General features: G+C 39.3%; 1 protein-coding gene across 11 annotated transcripts in view; it reads right to left on the bottom strand.

Annotated features, from left to right (window-relative positions):
• The window catches only part of WWOX (WW domain containing oxidoreductase), a 799245-nt gene that overhangs the window by 472558 nt on the left and 311493 nt on the right, over positions 1-15194 (bottom strand). For 4 of the 11 annotated variants that reach the window (XM_072117500.1, XM_072117499.1, XM_072117502.1 and 1 more), the window contains exons 10-11: positions 1141-1277; positions 860-1049 (exon numbers count right to left, since the gene is read on the bottom strand). The exons of 6 other annotated variants lie outside the window; for them this stretch is intronic. In XM_072117500.1, coding sequence (XP_071973601.1) covers positions 875-1049; positions 1141-1277 — 312 coding nt within the window. In that variant the 3' untranslated portion in view covers positions 860-874. Of the gene's footprint in view, positions 1-731; positions 1050-1140; positions 1278-15194 lie in introns of those variants that run through there. One more of the 11 variants, XM_072117505.1, reaches the window with a different exon arrangement.

Genomic DNA, 15194 nt, shown 5'->3' with positions numbered 1-15194 from the left:
CATGAACAATGGGGCACATTTAACAACAGTGCAAACTGCACTAAATTCAGTTTGCCTGTGTAGTGTACAGAGGGTGCCAGATTCAGGATTTCTGGCGCATGTTCTTCATGGATCTGGCACCCCCTGCCCTGTTCCGATTGAGTGCAACACTTTTTTTTAGGTTCACCTTTAACATGGGGCATGCAACGCAATTCTGTCGGACTTTGCATGTTAAGTCTGATGGATGGTCCGACTGAGCACTGGAATGCCCCCTAATTTATGTGGCATGATGCCTAGTGCAGCTGTGCCACAAAAGGGTCGTATGCGACACAAATGTGGCACAGGCACTTATTAAATATCTATGCAAGCAGTTTACACAAAAAAAGAGCATGCAAAGTCCAACAGAAAATGTGCCCCACTGTTTGGTAGGTCCATACGAGTGTATACCAGGAAAACCTGACAGGACCTGCCATTTTGTAGATGTTCACAATGATCAAAGTCACTTAGACCCTTAGGACTGGTGGAGGTGTAGTGTTGATTACTATTTTTATTTTACTTACACATCCCACCCTGGGACATATTCTTGTGTAAACTATACAGAGCCTCAGACTATTGTTAAAATCTTCTTGCGTTGTGCACATCTACCACTTTACACTTATCACATTAGCATAAGCTGATAAGACCTGTTGACAGCTATGGTGACACTTTCTCAAAATTTGATAGACCCAATTATAATTTGTGCAACGACAAGACTCAATGTCATTACACTTGTAATAAAATCCTTCCACAGAGAAGTCGACATGATGAACAATTTCCAATAATTAGCGTCGCTTCCATGTTTCCTTCACATTCCAGTCCCGGATTTCTCCCATCATGTAACAAGTAAATCTAATGATTAGAGGAGACAGGGATATTTATTTTTTTCCCCTAATCTTTGAAAACTCAGGCAGATGAGAGGGTCCAAGAAGCAGCTTTGGTTAATGAAGACATTCTCCTTGCTTTTCAAAGCAACTCTACAGATGACATTAAAAGCGTTTCGAGCCGTACCATCTTTTTGAAGTCTATAAACACTAAAGTAGAACAATGAAATTAGTGTCTTTGATCTCTGCACAGTCAAAAGTCTTTGCAGTTTGTTTTAATCTACTCGATACATTAAATTACCTGCAAACTACAGTAGGCTTGTCTTGATTTTTTTTTTCATAACGTATTAAAATACGTATTTCATTAAAGGAGATGGGTGGCCGTTGATGCTTTGGCAGCTCCAAAGTTCCCAGCCGTTCTGTCTTGTAACAATATGACTAGGAGACAGAGCGGATCAAAGACCTTAATGGACAGAGATTTGCAATGCATGCATTATTAATAGTACAGACAAATACATACGTTTATCTGGATGATAATAACAGCCAGCGCTCAAAGGCCACATATTGTCTTTCTTCTAGTTAACTAGCATTGTTTTTCTTCTATGTTTTGTGTAATTTCTATGTATTTTAATGTATATATTGTAAGTTAACACTTGAAAGTCATTTTAAGGCAAAAGCATGCTGGTATTTATAAAATGAATTATCTGCTTATGTTGGACTACAAGGCACGGTATGGATTAGTGATCTCAGAAGTAAGCTACTGCTACTGCAACTGTACTTTGTGACGGCACTTTTCTTTTTGGATATCTTTACTGCCCTGAGGCTCCATTAAATGCCAGCAGGTGGATCCGCAGGACGCTTTCAGTCTTCCTCTTCTTAATGGGTAAAATGGGACCGATATAAGAAGATAAAAGGAATACACTTCACAGAAGGTTTGCTTCTAACCATGGAAATACATATGTCTGTGAAGGAGATGTAGACACAGTATAGAGACATACAAATATCCAATGCACTTGGTGTCTATATGCGTAACTGACTATTGGTAATATTTAAATGAAAACTGTTGTGACCTCCATTGATGAGTAGAGGCACTAGGAAGAATCATTTTAGTAAACAGAAGAAGCTTAGAAGAGCAGGCAGGAGACTAGTGCTTCCACCATGTTGTTCAAGAGATCCTTGAGAGCACAGTTTCTTCAGCCCATCAACAATTGGACAGTGGTGACATGTTCTAGCAATTTCTCTATGGCAAGACAACTAGTAGTGCATGGTTAATTATGCTTGATAATACTACCATCCAAAAGAAGACTGATAACTTGTCCATCTAAAAACAAGCTACTACTTTATACCAATGACCATCTTTATAGCCTCGAGTAGTGAAGTTTACAGCGTTCCTTCATATTAACCTTTTCACTTGCTACCCTTGTTTATGGACAGAGGTGAAACAAGTCCATTTATTAACGCCCTTGGATCCATAGACGAGACACCCTCAGAGCGCACCTCACTCATCATTAACTTATTATTAAATCATGAAACTTGTGTTTTGTATCCTTCCTTTTCATAAAACCATTTAAAAAAAGGTCAATAGGTTTAAAAAGGGGAAAACGTAACCACAAAAGTGTCAAGCCAATGTTTTATTGCTGTGCTCTCACTTGATTGTGTATTTGACATTGCGTTTTAGAATTCATACTTACTAAAAGGAAACCGACCAAGAACACTTTGCCAGGTTGTGACTAGCTGCTTATTGATTCTGATGTGCTCTGATCCACATCATCTCATATACAATAAGCCATTTACAGTGTTTCTTTGTGCAATGAGCTATGGGCTAAAAGGCTCAGACTTCAGCTCTATTGTAGAAACTGTAATGAAATGGTACATCAGGAGACAATAATACAATGATGAGATAGCGCTAGGACACAAGTGTCAATACTGCAAAATTACACGGACATCGCAGTCAGATTATTCCTTATTTTATATAAGCAGAAAACTAGATGACAAGTAGAGGTACTATGTATACATCATATGATAATACATAGATAATATCGATGTACTGATGTAAATAAATGTAAAGTATATACACTTTATGGTAAGTACAACACGTGGATACACATACTACAGGATGTACTTTGTACAATGTGACATGAGTATGTTTAGATATATTTATAGTGAACACAGAGATACGAATAGAAACTGAAAATTCCTTTAAGACAATGACATATAATTGCATTGTAAGGGTGTCTTCTCAAAAATAATGCACAATATGCATCATACACAGTGGAGCCAGAATTCTGGTCTTGATAAGAGAGTGGTCTTATTGATAGCTCCTACAATTGGTTTGAACCATCTCACCAACAGTCAGTAGCTGTACTGTCAACCAACTTTTCTGGAATTCATCCACTTATGCACTAATACGGTTTGTGCAGTAATATAGGAGAGTCTAAAGATACAGAAGAGGTCCTGCTAGGTGTAACACTAGGTAACTGACCTAGTGACAACCTCTATGGGTGTTTTCATTCATAACACTCAGTTTTCCTTCTAACAAATAAATTCACTGAACTGCTTAATTTTACAACAATACTACAGCAGTGAAAAACTCTATAACTCTTTCATAAGACATTCTGCTGCTATTACAGAACCCCAGCCATAAGCCACTTTGTAGGTCTTTTCTTCTGTGCAAGGAGTTAACAAGGCTGCAGGCAGAGCAAAATATATTTTAATGCCTCCTATTAAAAACATCTGTTGGATTTCACAGCCAAAGCAAAGCACCAAGGGCTTAGTGGTGTCACTGGGAAGCAAAGAGCCAGCCTGACAGGCGGCTGTTTGTTTGTAGAGAGATACTATTAAAACTGATTGCCTCATAACTGAGAATTAATAAGTTGGGCTGAAGCTGGTAAAAGGCTACCGTGGAACCTTAATACAACTGACAGTAAGTATAATATACGCCAGTTTGTATTAAGATGTTATTGCCCTGTTTCAGTCCTAATCGCCAATTATGACTCTATTAGTCCTGCTTGGCAGTTCATCTGCTCCGGCATCAGCTGAGGGGGAATCGGAGACAGACCTCTGCTCCTTATGTTTCCGCTCCACTGAACGCTCAGTGCTGAGCCTGTCATGTCTCAAGACACTAAGGAGGGGAGGCAGCGTCTTTCTCAGAGATAGCTACACCTGACCTTACAACAATTTACTAAGGAAATACCTGGCTAATGGCAAAAGCAAGTGCGCTCTCTGTTACGCTCGCAACGGGCACTGCAAATTAGACGCAACAGGATAAATCTAAAGCTAGCTCGCTAGACACTTCATTAAATCACTACTCCCTTGCCTTGTAGAGCACTAATAGAATCACAGCCCTCGTTAGCTGCTGAATAAAAGATCAATCACATCTCTGAGAGCTCCGGCAAGCGGCATCCAGGAGGAAGACAGAGAGGAAAAATACATATTTAGGATCATAAGTAAGATTCTCAATGGCCTCTCTGCAAGTTGTTTAAATTACCCTTTTCCACAACTGACTCCAGCGAATACTCTGAGGAACTTGTTAAGTCGGCTCTCAGAAGCTGCATTTTAATATACGACTACTAGTTCCTGGTCAAAAGTTCATAATGTGCATATGTAAAAAGGCACTAAATTGCCTGTGGGCTAAATCCAGAGGAGTTTAATTGCAGCAAAATGCTGAAAATGGTCTGCGGAGGGTCTTTGGGCTGGAAGATGGCAAGTGCTGGCTGATTGAGTTAGAGAACATAAAATCCTCACAAATGTATTTCTTTAGAAGCAAGCGGCGCAGCCCGGGCTTTACTACCACACAGCTGTCGTATGCCACATGTATGCAAAGGAGGCCTGGAAATATGAGGGTCCTGTGCATTCTATTCCTTTCTCATAAATAAACCCACAAGAATTGCTTGGCAAAGCCTATAAATTTACAGTGGGAGAGAAAGAAATACCGCTGCCATAAATTTATTTTTGCTCAGCCATAACAGCGCACAGGTTGTGTAAAGTGAGAGTAGCACAGTTACCGGGAGAAGAGGCGTACATACATGTATACATTAGACCAAGGGGAAAACATTAATCTTCCAGCTACACATTGTCAGGACTACAGATGTGTCCAACTAAGGATTATATATCCTGAAGATGCTCATATGTACTGGTAGATTTACTGGCTTGATGCAATAGTTTGTAAACCATGGGAGGTCCACCATTACATTTTCAAATACAGCCCTCTGCCTAGGAAATGGGGTAGGTATAATAACTTAACACTGTTTATTAACACATATTCAATGTCTGTGTTTTTACAAGAATATAACTACTATACTACTGCCCCCTATGTACAAGAATATATCTACTATAACACTGCCCCCTATGTACAAGAATATAACTACTATAATACTGCCTCCTATGTACAAGAATATAACTACTATAATACTCCCCCCTATGTACAAGAATATACACACTATAATACTCCTCCCAATGTACAGGAATATAACTGCTAAAATACTGCCCCTATGTACAAGAATATAACTACTATAATACTGCCCATATGTACAAGGATATAAATACTATAATACTGCCCCCTATGTAAAACAATATAATTACTATAACACTGCCCCCCCCCCAGGTCTTATCTTCCTCCTCACCTCACTCAGGTAGCCCTCTCCCCATGTCTGCTACCCACTCCTCACACAGAACTCCCCGCAGGTATTGGCCCCCTCCTTAAACAGAATCCCACCCTCTGGTCTTGTCCAGCCCTGCTGGATGTGATTGAGAAGTCGGAGGGTCAGGTGATGATTGTCATTCAAGGTCCTGCAGCAAGTAGTGTGTGCATAATGCACACTTGTTTTATCGCGTTCTTGCATGATTGGCTGCAAAAACGCGGGCTACCCCTGTGCTTTGGTCGTCCACTTGGGTTGCGATCCACAGGTTGAGAACCACTGCGTAAGGGGGTCTGGTTTAATCTTAGGGTTAAAGATTTCAGAGTTGGAGGGACAGCTGTGAAGAATACATGATCATAAAGCAAGTGATCCAGATGGGATCCTTCAGCATGTATTAAGATCATGTACGCCAGAGCTGAGGGGTATGTTAACTTAAATATTTAAATGTAGGTTTTGGGGAACTCATCTTTTAGAAGGTTTCTCACATTGTTCAAGTGCCGAAGACATCTCTGTTAAGCAATCGAGATGACTATTATCCTACAGTGTTTACATAAAGTATTCAGACCCCTTTATGTTTCACTCAGCCACTAATTTATTAAACAAAAAAAAACTAAAATATCACATGGTCATAAGTATTTAGTATTCCCTTGTGACACTCATATTCAACTTACATGCTGTCTATTTCCTTTGGATCCTCCTTAAGATGGTTCCACGTCTTCATTGGAGTCCAACTGTGTTTAATTAAACTGATCGGACTTGATTAGGAAAGGCACAAACCTGTCTATATAAAACCTCACAGCTCATGTCAGAGCACATGAGAATCATAAGGAACTGCCCAATGAGCTCAGCCAGAATGGTGGCAAAGCACAGAAGATGCCTGTCCACCAATGTTCACCATCCAACCTGAGGGAACTATAGAGGATCTCCAAGGAAGAATGGAAAAATCCATAAATGCAGGTGTGAAAAACTTGTAGCAAAATTCCCAAGACGATTCAATGCTGTACTAGCTCAATAGGAGCTTCTACCCAATTCTAAGAAAAGGGTCTGAATACCTATGAACATGTGATATTTCCGTTTTTCTTGTTTAATCAATTAACAAAAGTATCCACATTTGTTTTTTTTTTTTCTTTCAAGATGGGATGGAGAGTGCAAATTATAGAGCAAAAAAAATAAGTTCTTTGATCTTACCAATTGGCTGTAATGATGTCTTTACGCTATGAACACACAGGAACGATTGATTTTGAAACATTTAAGGGTAGTCACTAAATCATACTCCGATGGTCTGCAGTTTGCTTACTAAAACAAATTAGTGGTTGAAGATGCAATTATCTACCTTTTGGAAAAGGTATATTCTTATCTTGAGGTGGGTAAGGCACTGGTCCGGATTATGTTTCTTAATTCTGTACAGCAGCTTTTTTATGCATGAAGTTGGAATTTATGGGGTGGAGAGAAGTCTAATAGAATGGATCAACCTCACTTTGCTTGTATGGGAAGCTAGGGAACTAGGGTAAGTAATGTCAGTACTCCACAGGGGACGGTTTTATCTCCCTTCTTATTTTTCCCTGTATTCGGCCGATTTTGCCTACAACTACGAAAACTGTCACATGCAGCGTTTTTCTGACGAGAACAGTTGTGGTGGGAAATATTGCAGATGATGGTGGGGAGGAGTATAACGGGGTCGTTGAGGCCTTTTTGGAGTGCGAAAAAGCAGGTTGTGTCAGGCTTTAAACCAATCTATATGAATGGTGCCAAAATGGAGAATATAAATATTTGGGTGTTCACCTGGATAAGGATTTAAATTGGAAAGCTAACGCTGATAAGCTGCATAAAAAGGGTCTGTCGAGATTATTATTTTTATGTAAATTGTGGTCATTTGATGTCTGTAACAGGACACTTTGTATTTTTTTATGATACAGTGATGTCTGGATCTATTTTTAATTCTGTAGCTTGTTTTGGATCTGGAATGTGTGCCAAAGATATTAATAAGCTGGACAAGGTGATCAAAAGGGCTAGTGGTGTGATTGGTGGAATGTTTGGAGGCTTTAATAGTGTAGTGGAAGGCAGGACTGAGACAAAATTTAAAAGCAGCATTAGTAAACCAAATCACCCACTGTTTGCTTTGCTGATGGCTAGGGAAAGTCATTACAGGGCAAGGTTTATTCAGATCAAAATATGTAAAGCTTGCAATAGAAATTCATTTGTACGATTCACAATTGTATCATATAACAAAAGGCTATCTAGTTTCTCTTAACCAGTGGCAGAACTGGGTGGGTTTTGTATTTTTTTTTTTTTTAAGAATATGGTTGTGTGTTGTATTTTATATTGCTGAAGCGGAAAAAAAAATCCTATTGATGGTGATTAATAAAGTTTTATCTATCTTTTAACCATGTGTTGTTGAAGGAGGTTCTGATACTTTTGATTCTTTCTGCTAATGAGAGGTTTGGTAATTGTGACCTTGTATGACTAAACAAATCCTTACCCTGTTCAGTATTGAACTTGTGAGCAATTCTAGCTGCAGTGCTGAAACAATTACCCATGGAGATGCTGAACATTATCCTTTCAGCTTTTGCATTTGTCTTTAAAGGGCGACCAGCCTTTTTGGGGGTCTTGAATGAGTTTGTGATTTTGTAAAAATGCAATATTCTAGAATCCACAGATTTGGAATGACCAACGTCTCTTGCTATGTATGATAGGGTCACCCATTTGGCCTTCATCTGGACAACCTGTTGCGGGAGGGATTCAGTCCCTTTGGAACAGCACACCATTTATGTAAAGTTAGTGAAAGCTGGAAAGTTAGGCTGCCAGTTAAATAGGGTGTGTCAGATAATTAAGGAAATTAGCACCAATGGCAGATTAACACCAATAATTTTCAGGTATCTAAAAGTGTTCTATAATTTTGATCAGTATTCTTTTACAATTACTTCAACTACCATTTATATTCTGTGCTTTAGAAGATATACAATGTATTAAATATGCTTAAAATACTGTTATTTTACCCATATTAGGATATATTCACATAGGACTGCAGAATGACCTTGACATTTAAGGTACTGCAGCTTCATACCACACACACACACACACAGAGGCTAGTGCAATTAAAGAAATGTGAACCATGCATTTAGTCTGAAAGCCAAGAAGATTCAAAGAAAAACTGCATAATAAGCAAACATGAGTGGCAGATAAATATATAAAAGTGTAAAGGTAGATTGCCAGCTGCCTGGTATGTGAGTCACGTGAACCCAAAGCTTGTAATGTTGAGCAAAAAATAACAGTTTGAAACCAACACACTGTACAATGAACAGCTACGGCAATGAAGCTCATTGATATAACTCTACAATAGTCTTCATTCAGAACCAGAGGTCGCATTTATGGCTCCACGAGCGTCATAGATGCGCGTACATAGTGTTTTACTCCTCCAAAAAGCTAGATTTGTTTAAAAATGTATAGACTCTCCTGACACGCTAGCACTGAAGATGAGACTAAGGTGCTATGGTATGGAGGCTGCAGTTGGCCTACTCTGTAGTGGCTGTAATGAGCTCCTCCATGACTTCTCCCAGGCATCATGCTGTCAGGTCATGTTGGGCTATGTTTAGCCACAACGCCTCTTTATTCCATTGCCTCAGGACTGTAAAGTCTGCATAGCTAGGACCAGAACCACTCTGGTAAAGAAACAGGGGCTGGGGGAAAGTGTTGGACACTACAGCGAGTTGTCACATTAGTGACAGATGTGTAATAGGCCCATCTAAAATCTTTGGTCACTTTTGAAAATAACACAGTGTAGGGGAATGTGAGCCATCTGCATTTGAGCACCTCTGACACCACTGATATCAATAGGAGGGGACTTCATGGACCACAAAGATGGGCAAGAGCATGACCTGCTCTATCTTTTGTGGAACAGGCAGTTGAAATTGGTGGACCACGACGTAAACGAGCCTAGTGGAAAATAATGTGGCCACTGGTTAGCCAGAGAAAAAAATGGCTAGCTAACAGTCCCATTACATGCTCATGTCTATGAGGCCTTAAGAATAGGATTTTCATAAAGTCCAATCTATATTCTACTTGAAAAAAAAACTGCAATTCCACTGCAAGTCGTAAATCTGCAGCTTGTTAACCCTCTTCCAGTTGATGCCCTCAAAATCCACTACTTTTTTCTTTGTTCGAGCGTTATGAGGGTTTGTTTTTGCCACTACAAATTGTAATTCCTAGTGGTGATATTGAATATTCCATGTTGTGTACTAGAAAGTGGGGAACAAAATTCAAAATGTGATGAAATTGCTGGAAAAAAACAATTGTGTCAGTTTCTTGTGGGCCAAGTGTTTCTTGTGTTTAAATGGCTTTCAATTAACTTTCCCTTTGTTTGTTTGGTCAATAATGGGAATATCAAATTAATATAGGTTTTATTAGGTTTTAAAAGATTTTACAAAATTAAAACTTTTTGTACGCAAAGAAAGTTCTCTGTTTTGTCATAATAAAGGTTGTAGGGGTCCCTGGGCACAAAATCTGGTGGAGGCCCCCACTGAATGTAGCAAATGCACACGTTATTCCTCCCTCCATACACAGCCCCAATAATACATCTATATACAGCCACCTCAAGCCCCAGTAATACATCTATACACAGCCTCTATGTATATAGTATTGTTCACTCGCTCTACCATAGAAACAAGTCTACTGGTGGCGAGCCAGACCCAAACATATAGTGGGCAACCACACAAATTTCTCACACCTGGTGGGGGCCGTTTTAAGGGCTCAGTGGTGTAGGCATCCCATAACCCGGCCTGATTCTGATGTTTATAGCATTTTCATACTTTGGCGTATACAGCTGTGTATGGCGTCACCCTTTATGGGACCTAATGACATTTTAATTTCTAACATCTTTGGCACTGTATGACCTTTGGATAAATTTGACAAAATTTTTATGAGTTGAAATGAGACAAAAAATTGGTAACACTGTGGTGCTATTTTCCGTTATTGGTTCAACCAATTAACCGGTTTTATATTTTGATAGATCAGGACTTTTGGGATGTGGCAATAACAAACAGGTTTATTTTTTTTTTTTGTTTATTTTAATAATAAATAAATAGGGATTTAAACTTTTAAGTGTTTAATTTTGATTTTTAATTAAACTTTATCAGTGAAAAATGGTTTGGACTCTACCAAGCAATGGAACAGACACACAGACTATTAAAATATTAGCCATAAGCACTGGTTTATTGAATATTGCATTAATAGACCTGTGTACCATACTTAAAAAGACATGTACAGCTCTCTGAGCTGCTAATAATATACAGAATATATCAGTGTTACTACAAATTTCACACTCTACCATTTGTTTTTATGCATTGTGAACCAAACTTACCTTGAAACTGCTATAGCTATACTGATGAAGAAACCTATCACATTTCTTCCACATACAGAGGAGCTGCCTGAACTGTCCAGACATGACTAATCAACCTGAGCTGGATGACTCAGGTACAACACAGTGATGAAGTATTCTTGGCTTATGCTGAGAAGGACAAGGCTGAAACAGTGCGTAATTAGGGCGAGGAGAGCGCCAAGGCAGTCACCGGAGTGACAAAGCCTCATTATCATAATTTTATAATAGTTTTTTCAGCAAAAATACTCAGTTCAAAGATTAAACAATATATGTTTCTGCATCAGTGTAGCTACAGCAGTCTCAAGGTATGTTTGGTTCATAATGCATAAAAGCAAATGGTAGGTTTCCTTTAAATACAAATACTCCTCGGAAACGCTGAGTTAAATTTTAACTCTGCTAGAAAAACAAATAGTGTGACCACTGTTCAGAGCTAATATAAAAGACGAGAAAAATTCCCAAACAAAATGCTAAAAGGTAACCAATAATTTCCTCCGGGGGGGGGCCTTTGGGGGGGGTTACTGAATGAAAATATAAACATACTGCCCCCTTGGTTAGTTTTAATTAGTTCACATATAATCTTTTGGGTGACATTTCTTTAGAATGACTGGATGGATTTAAGAAAAAATCCAAAAAATTATATGGTTAGGGCAAAGCAGCAACAAATGAGGTTTGTCACTCTGTATCTTGTACTTTATGACAAGTCTTCTTTGAAGGGATGTTAAACTGATGGTTTATTATTATTATTTTTTAAATCAAAGCAAAATGCCAAGACTTTCTGCTGGCCGGTGGGAAACTGCTTTGTTACTCCTAGGGATAAACCACTAATGTTTACCAACCTATAGGTCTGAAAGATTCAGGTCTCATCTTTGGAAATCACAGCTATGGAGAAAAGGGGTTCAGAAAGAAAGTAGAGAAGTTGACCTGCATGTGTTGATCTATGTATATAAGGGAGATAACCAAACAGAACTCCAGTAGAAGTAAAAACATTACATAGAAACAAGGGCACCTCCCCTTGTACATCCTCTGGAGTCATTGAAGGTAGCTAATGGACACTGCCATAAACCTTCGAGGTAGTAACTTTGCTTGAAGTTGTTGGACAAGGATATAAGAGCTGTTCCAGGGACTCCATCTTAACCGTGGTAACTAAAGCAAAACTAAATCATTAAAGCATTTGTTTTATTCCAAAAATGGATAGTGGAAGAGAGAACCATTAACTCAGTAATACACTCACCGGCCACTTTATTAGTTACACCTGTCCAACTGCTTGTTAACACTTAATTTCTAATCAGCCAATCACATGGCGGCAACAGTATGGGGAAGAAAGGTGATTTGAGTGCCTTTGAACGTGGCATGGTTGTTGGTGCCAGAAGGGCTGGTCTGAGTATTTCAGAAACTGCTGATCTACTGGGATTTTCACACACAACTATCTGTAGGGTTTACAGAGAATGGTCCGAAAAAGAAAAAACATCCAGTGAGTGGCAGTTCTGTGGGCGGAAATGCCTTGTTGATGCCAGAGGTCAGAGGAGAATGGGCAGACTGGTTAGAAAGGCAACAGTGACTCAAATCGCCACCCGTTACAACCAAGGTAGGCAGAAGAGCATCTCTGAACGCACAGTACGTCGAACTTTGAGGCAGATGGGCTACAGCAGCAGAAGACCACACCAGGTGCCACTCCTTTCAGCTAAGAACAGGAAACTGAGGCTACAATTTGCACAAGCTCATCGAAATTGGACAGTAGAAGATTGGAAAAACGTTGCCTGGTCTGATGAGTCTCGATTTCTGCTGCGACATTCGGATGGTAGGGTCAGAATTTGGCGTCAACAACATGAAAGCATGGATCCATCCTGCCTTGTATCAACGGTTCAGGCTGGTGGTGGCGGTGTCATGGTGTGGGGAATATTTTCTTGGCACTCTTTGGGCCCCTTGGTACCAATTGAGCATCGTTGCAACGCCACAGCCTACCTGAGTATTGTTGCTGACCATGTCCATCCCTTTATGACCACAATGTACCCAACATCTGATGGCTACTTTCAGCAGGATAATGCGCCATGTCATAAAGCTGGAATCATCTCAGACTGGTTTCTTGAACATGACAATGAGTTCACTGTACTCAAATGGCCTCCACAGTCACCAGATCTCAATCCAATAGAGCATCTTCGGGATGTGGTGGAACGGGAGATTCGCATCATGGATGTGCAGCCGACAAATCTGCGGTGTGATGCCATCATGTCAATATGGACCAAAATCTCTGAGGAATGCTTCCAGCACCTTGTTGAATCTATGCCATGAAGAATTGAGGCAGTTCTGAAGGCAAAAGGGGGTCCAACCCGTTACTAGCATGGTGTACCTAATAAAGTGGCCGGTGAGTGTATAATGCATTAAGTAAAGCACCTATGTTGTGCCTGTGTTCTGTTACTTGTTTCTCCAAACTGCTTAAGTAAGGAAGTAAGACACATGAACATATTTTTTTAACCCCTTTACGACGTGTGACGGAGAGGGCTCATGGGCTGAGCCCTCTCCATAGCTGGTAAGTCTTTGCTGCATATCGCAGCAAACAGTTACCAGTAATACCCACGATCAGTGCTAGCCAGCGGCTTAAAAAATATGGCGACACCCATCTTGGTTAAGATTGTTGGTCCTTGTGACCTTATCTGTGACGTAAATAGTGCCAAACGTCGGAAATGGCACTTTTTTGACATTTTGAAAAATATAAAAAATTAAATAAAAAGTGATCAAAAACACTGTCCTAAAAATAGAAGCATTGAAAACGTCATAAAAAGTCACAAAAAATAACAGCACCCACAGCTCCGTACACCAATAATGAAAAAGTTTGATGCCAAAATATATATTTTTTTGAGCAGGTGGTTTTAATTTTTGTAATGTATGAAAACACTATAAAACCTATACAAATTTGGTATCCCTGTGATCGCACGGACCCAAGGAACAAAGTAATTTATGGCGCACAGTGAAAGCCGTAAAATACAAGCTCACCAATTTCACTGCATTTGGAATTTCTTTCCTGCTTCCCAGTACATGGCATGGAAAAGAATAGTCACTATAGTCACTATGAAGTGCAATTTGTTATGCAGAAAACAAGCCCTCACAATGCTTTATACATGGAAAAATAAAAAAATATAAGGTTTTTGAAGGTGGGGAGTGAAAACACAAAAACGAAAAAGGGGTAGAAAAGAAAGCATATTACAAAGTCTATTATGATCTGCACTATTAATTTATACAGTTTTGTACAAAGTATAGTTACAGTTTAAAACAACTTGATATTTCATTTGGCCCTACATATGAACCATTTATTGGTACTTTGGCCCAACTAGTAACCTATGAGTATATCACCTACACACCCCTTAAAGCCCTATAGCTAGATTTTTGAACTTTCCTTTGTGAAAAAGCTCAGTATACCTCTAATTTCAGATTAAACCTTCAAGTTTAAACACAAGCTACGTAAGAATCCGCAAAAAAAAAAAAATGCAAGCAACAGATCACATTTCCCCGCCACTTAAGAAGGTGTGTAATAGTCAGAAGTATATTTTTCCAACTTCTACCATACAATCCGCCTCCCTGTAAAAGCTTGCTTCAAGTCGCAAAGACTGTGTTTTTTTGCACACTGCACAATGTGTTAGGTTTATCCAGAACCAACACAAAACTGGCAAGCAACCTGTTCATTTCCATGCAGCGTAGGAGGAGGGTAGGAAGCCCTCGGCAGCAGACCTGTCATTTCCAGAGGCACAAAACTATGTAACATACGGTTCACATTTTGGATTGGATGTGGATCAGAGGTTGGAAAATTCTCCATTTGTCTCCAGAATAGTAAACGTACAATGTGCCCTAATGATAAGTGGCCAAGATTCTCTATGGACGGGAAGGCAGCCTTTCAGCCCGCCAGGTATCAGTGGGATCCGTTTACATGGGGGATGGTTGTTTTTAGGATTACCAATCAAAGTAATATACTAAAGTATTCTGGGATATCAGAGAACACTGGGAAGTCATTATTTATTCTATACTCCATCCACTGATTGCTTCTTGGATAATATTCTTTATCGCTCTCCAAACCATCCCATAAAGTTCTTCTCTGGTTTATTGGTTTAGTTTAGCTCCTGTTATAACAATCTAACTAAAATATGAACCTTTATTTACTAAAAGAGTCGGTTTCTTTTTTTTCGAAGTGAGAATTCTAGGACACCACCATACAGTCTTCAACATTTGATATACTATATTTTCCTTGGATTGAACAAATAGGTTTTCGCAACGGCTCTCTGAAAAGACAGAACTCTTCAGCTCAGGTTTCTTGGACAATCTTTCTATTTACCCTTTCCTTTTTTGTAAAGTCAG

Source organism: Engystomops pustulosus, chromosome 7 (genome assembly GCF_040894005.1).
Source record: "Engystomops pustulosus chromosome 7, aEngPut4.maternal, whole genome shotgun sequence".
In the NCBI taxonomy this organism is placed as follows: Eukaryota; Metazoa; Chordata; class Amphibia; order Anura; family Leptodactylidae; genus Engystomops; species Engystomops pustulosus.
This window is presented reverse-complemented; position numbering and strand designations above follow the sequence as displayed.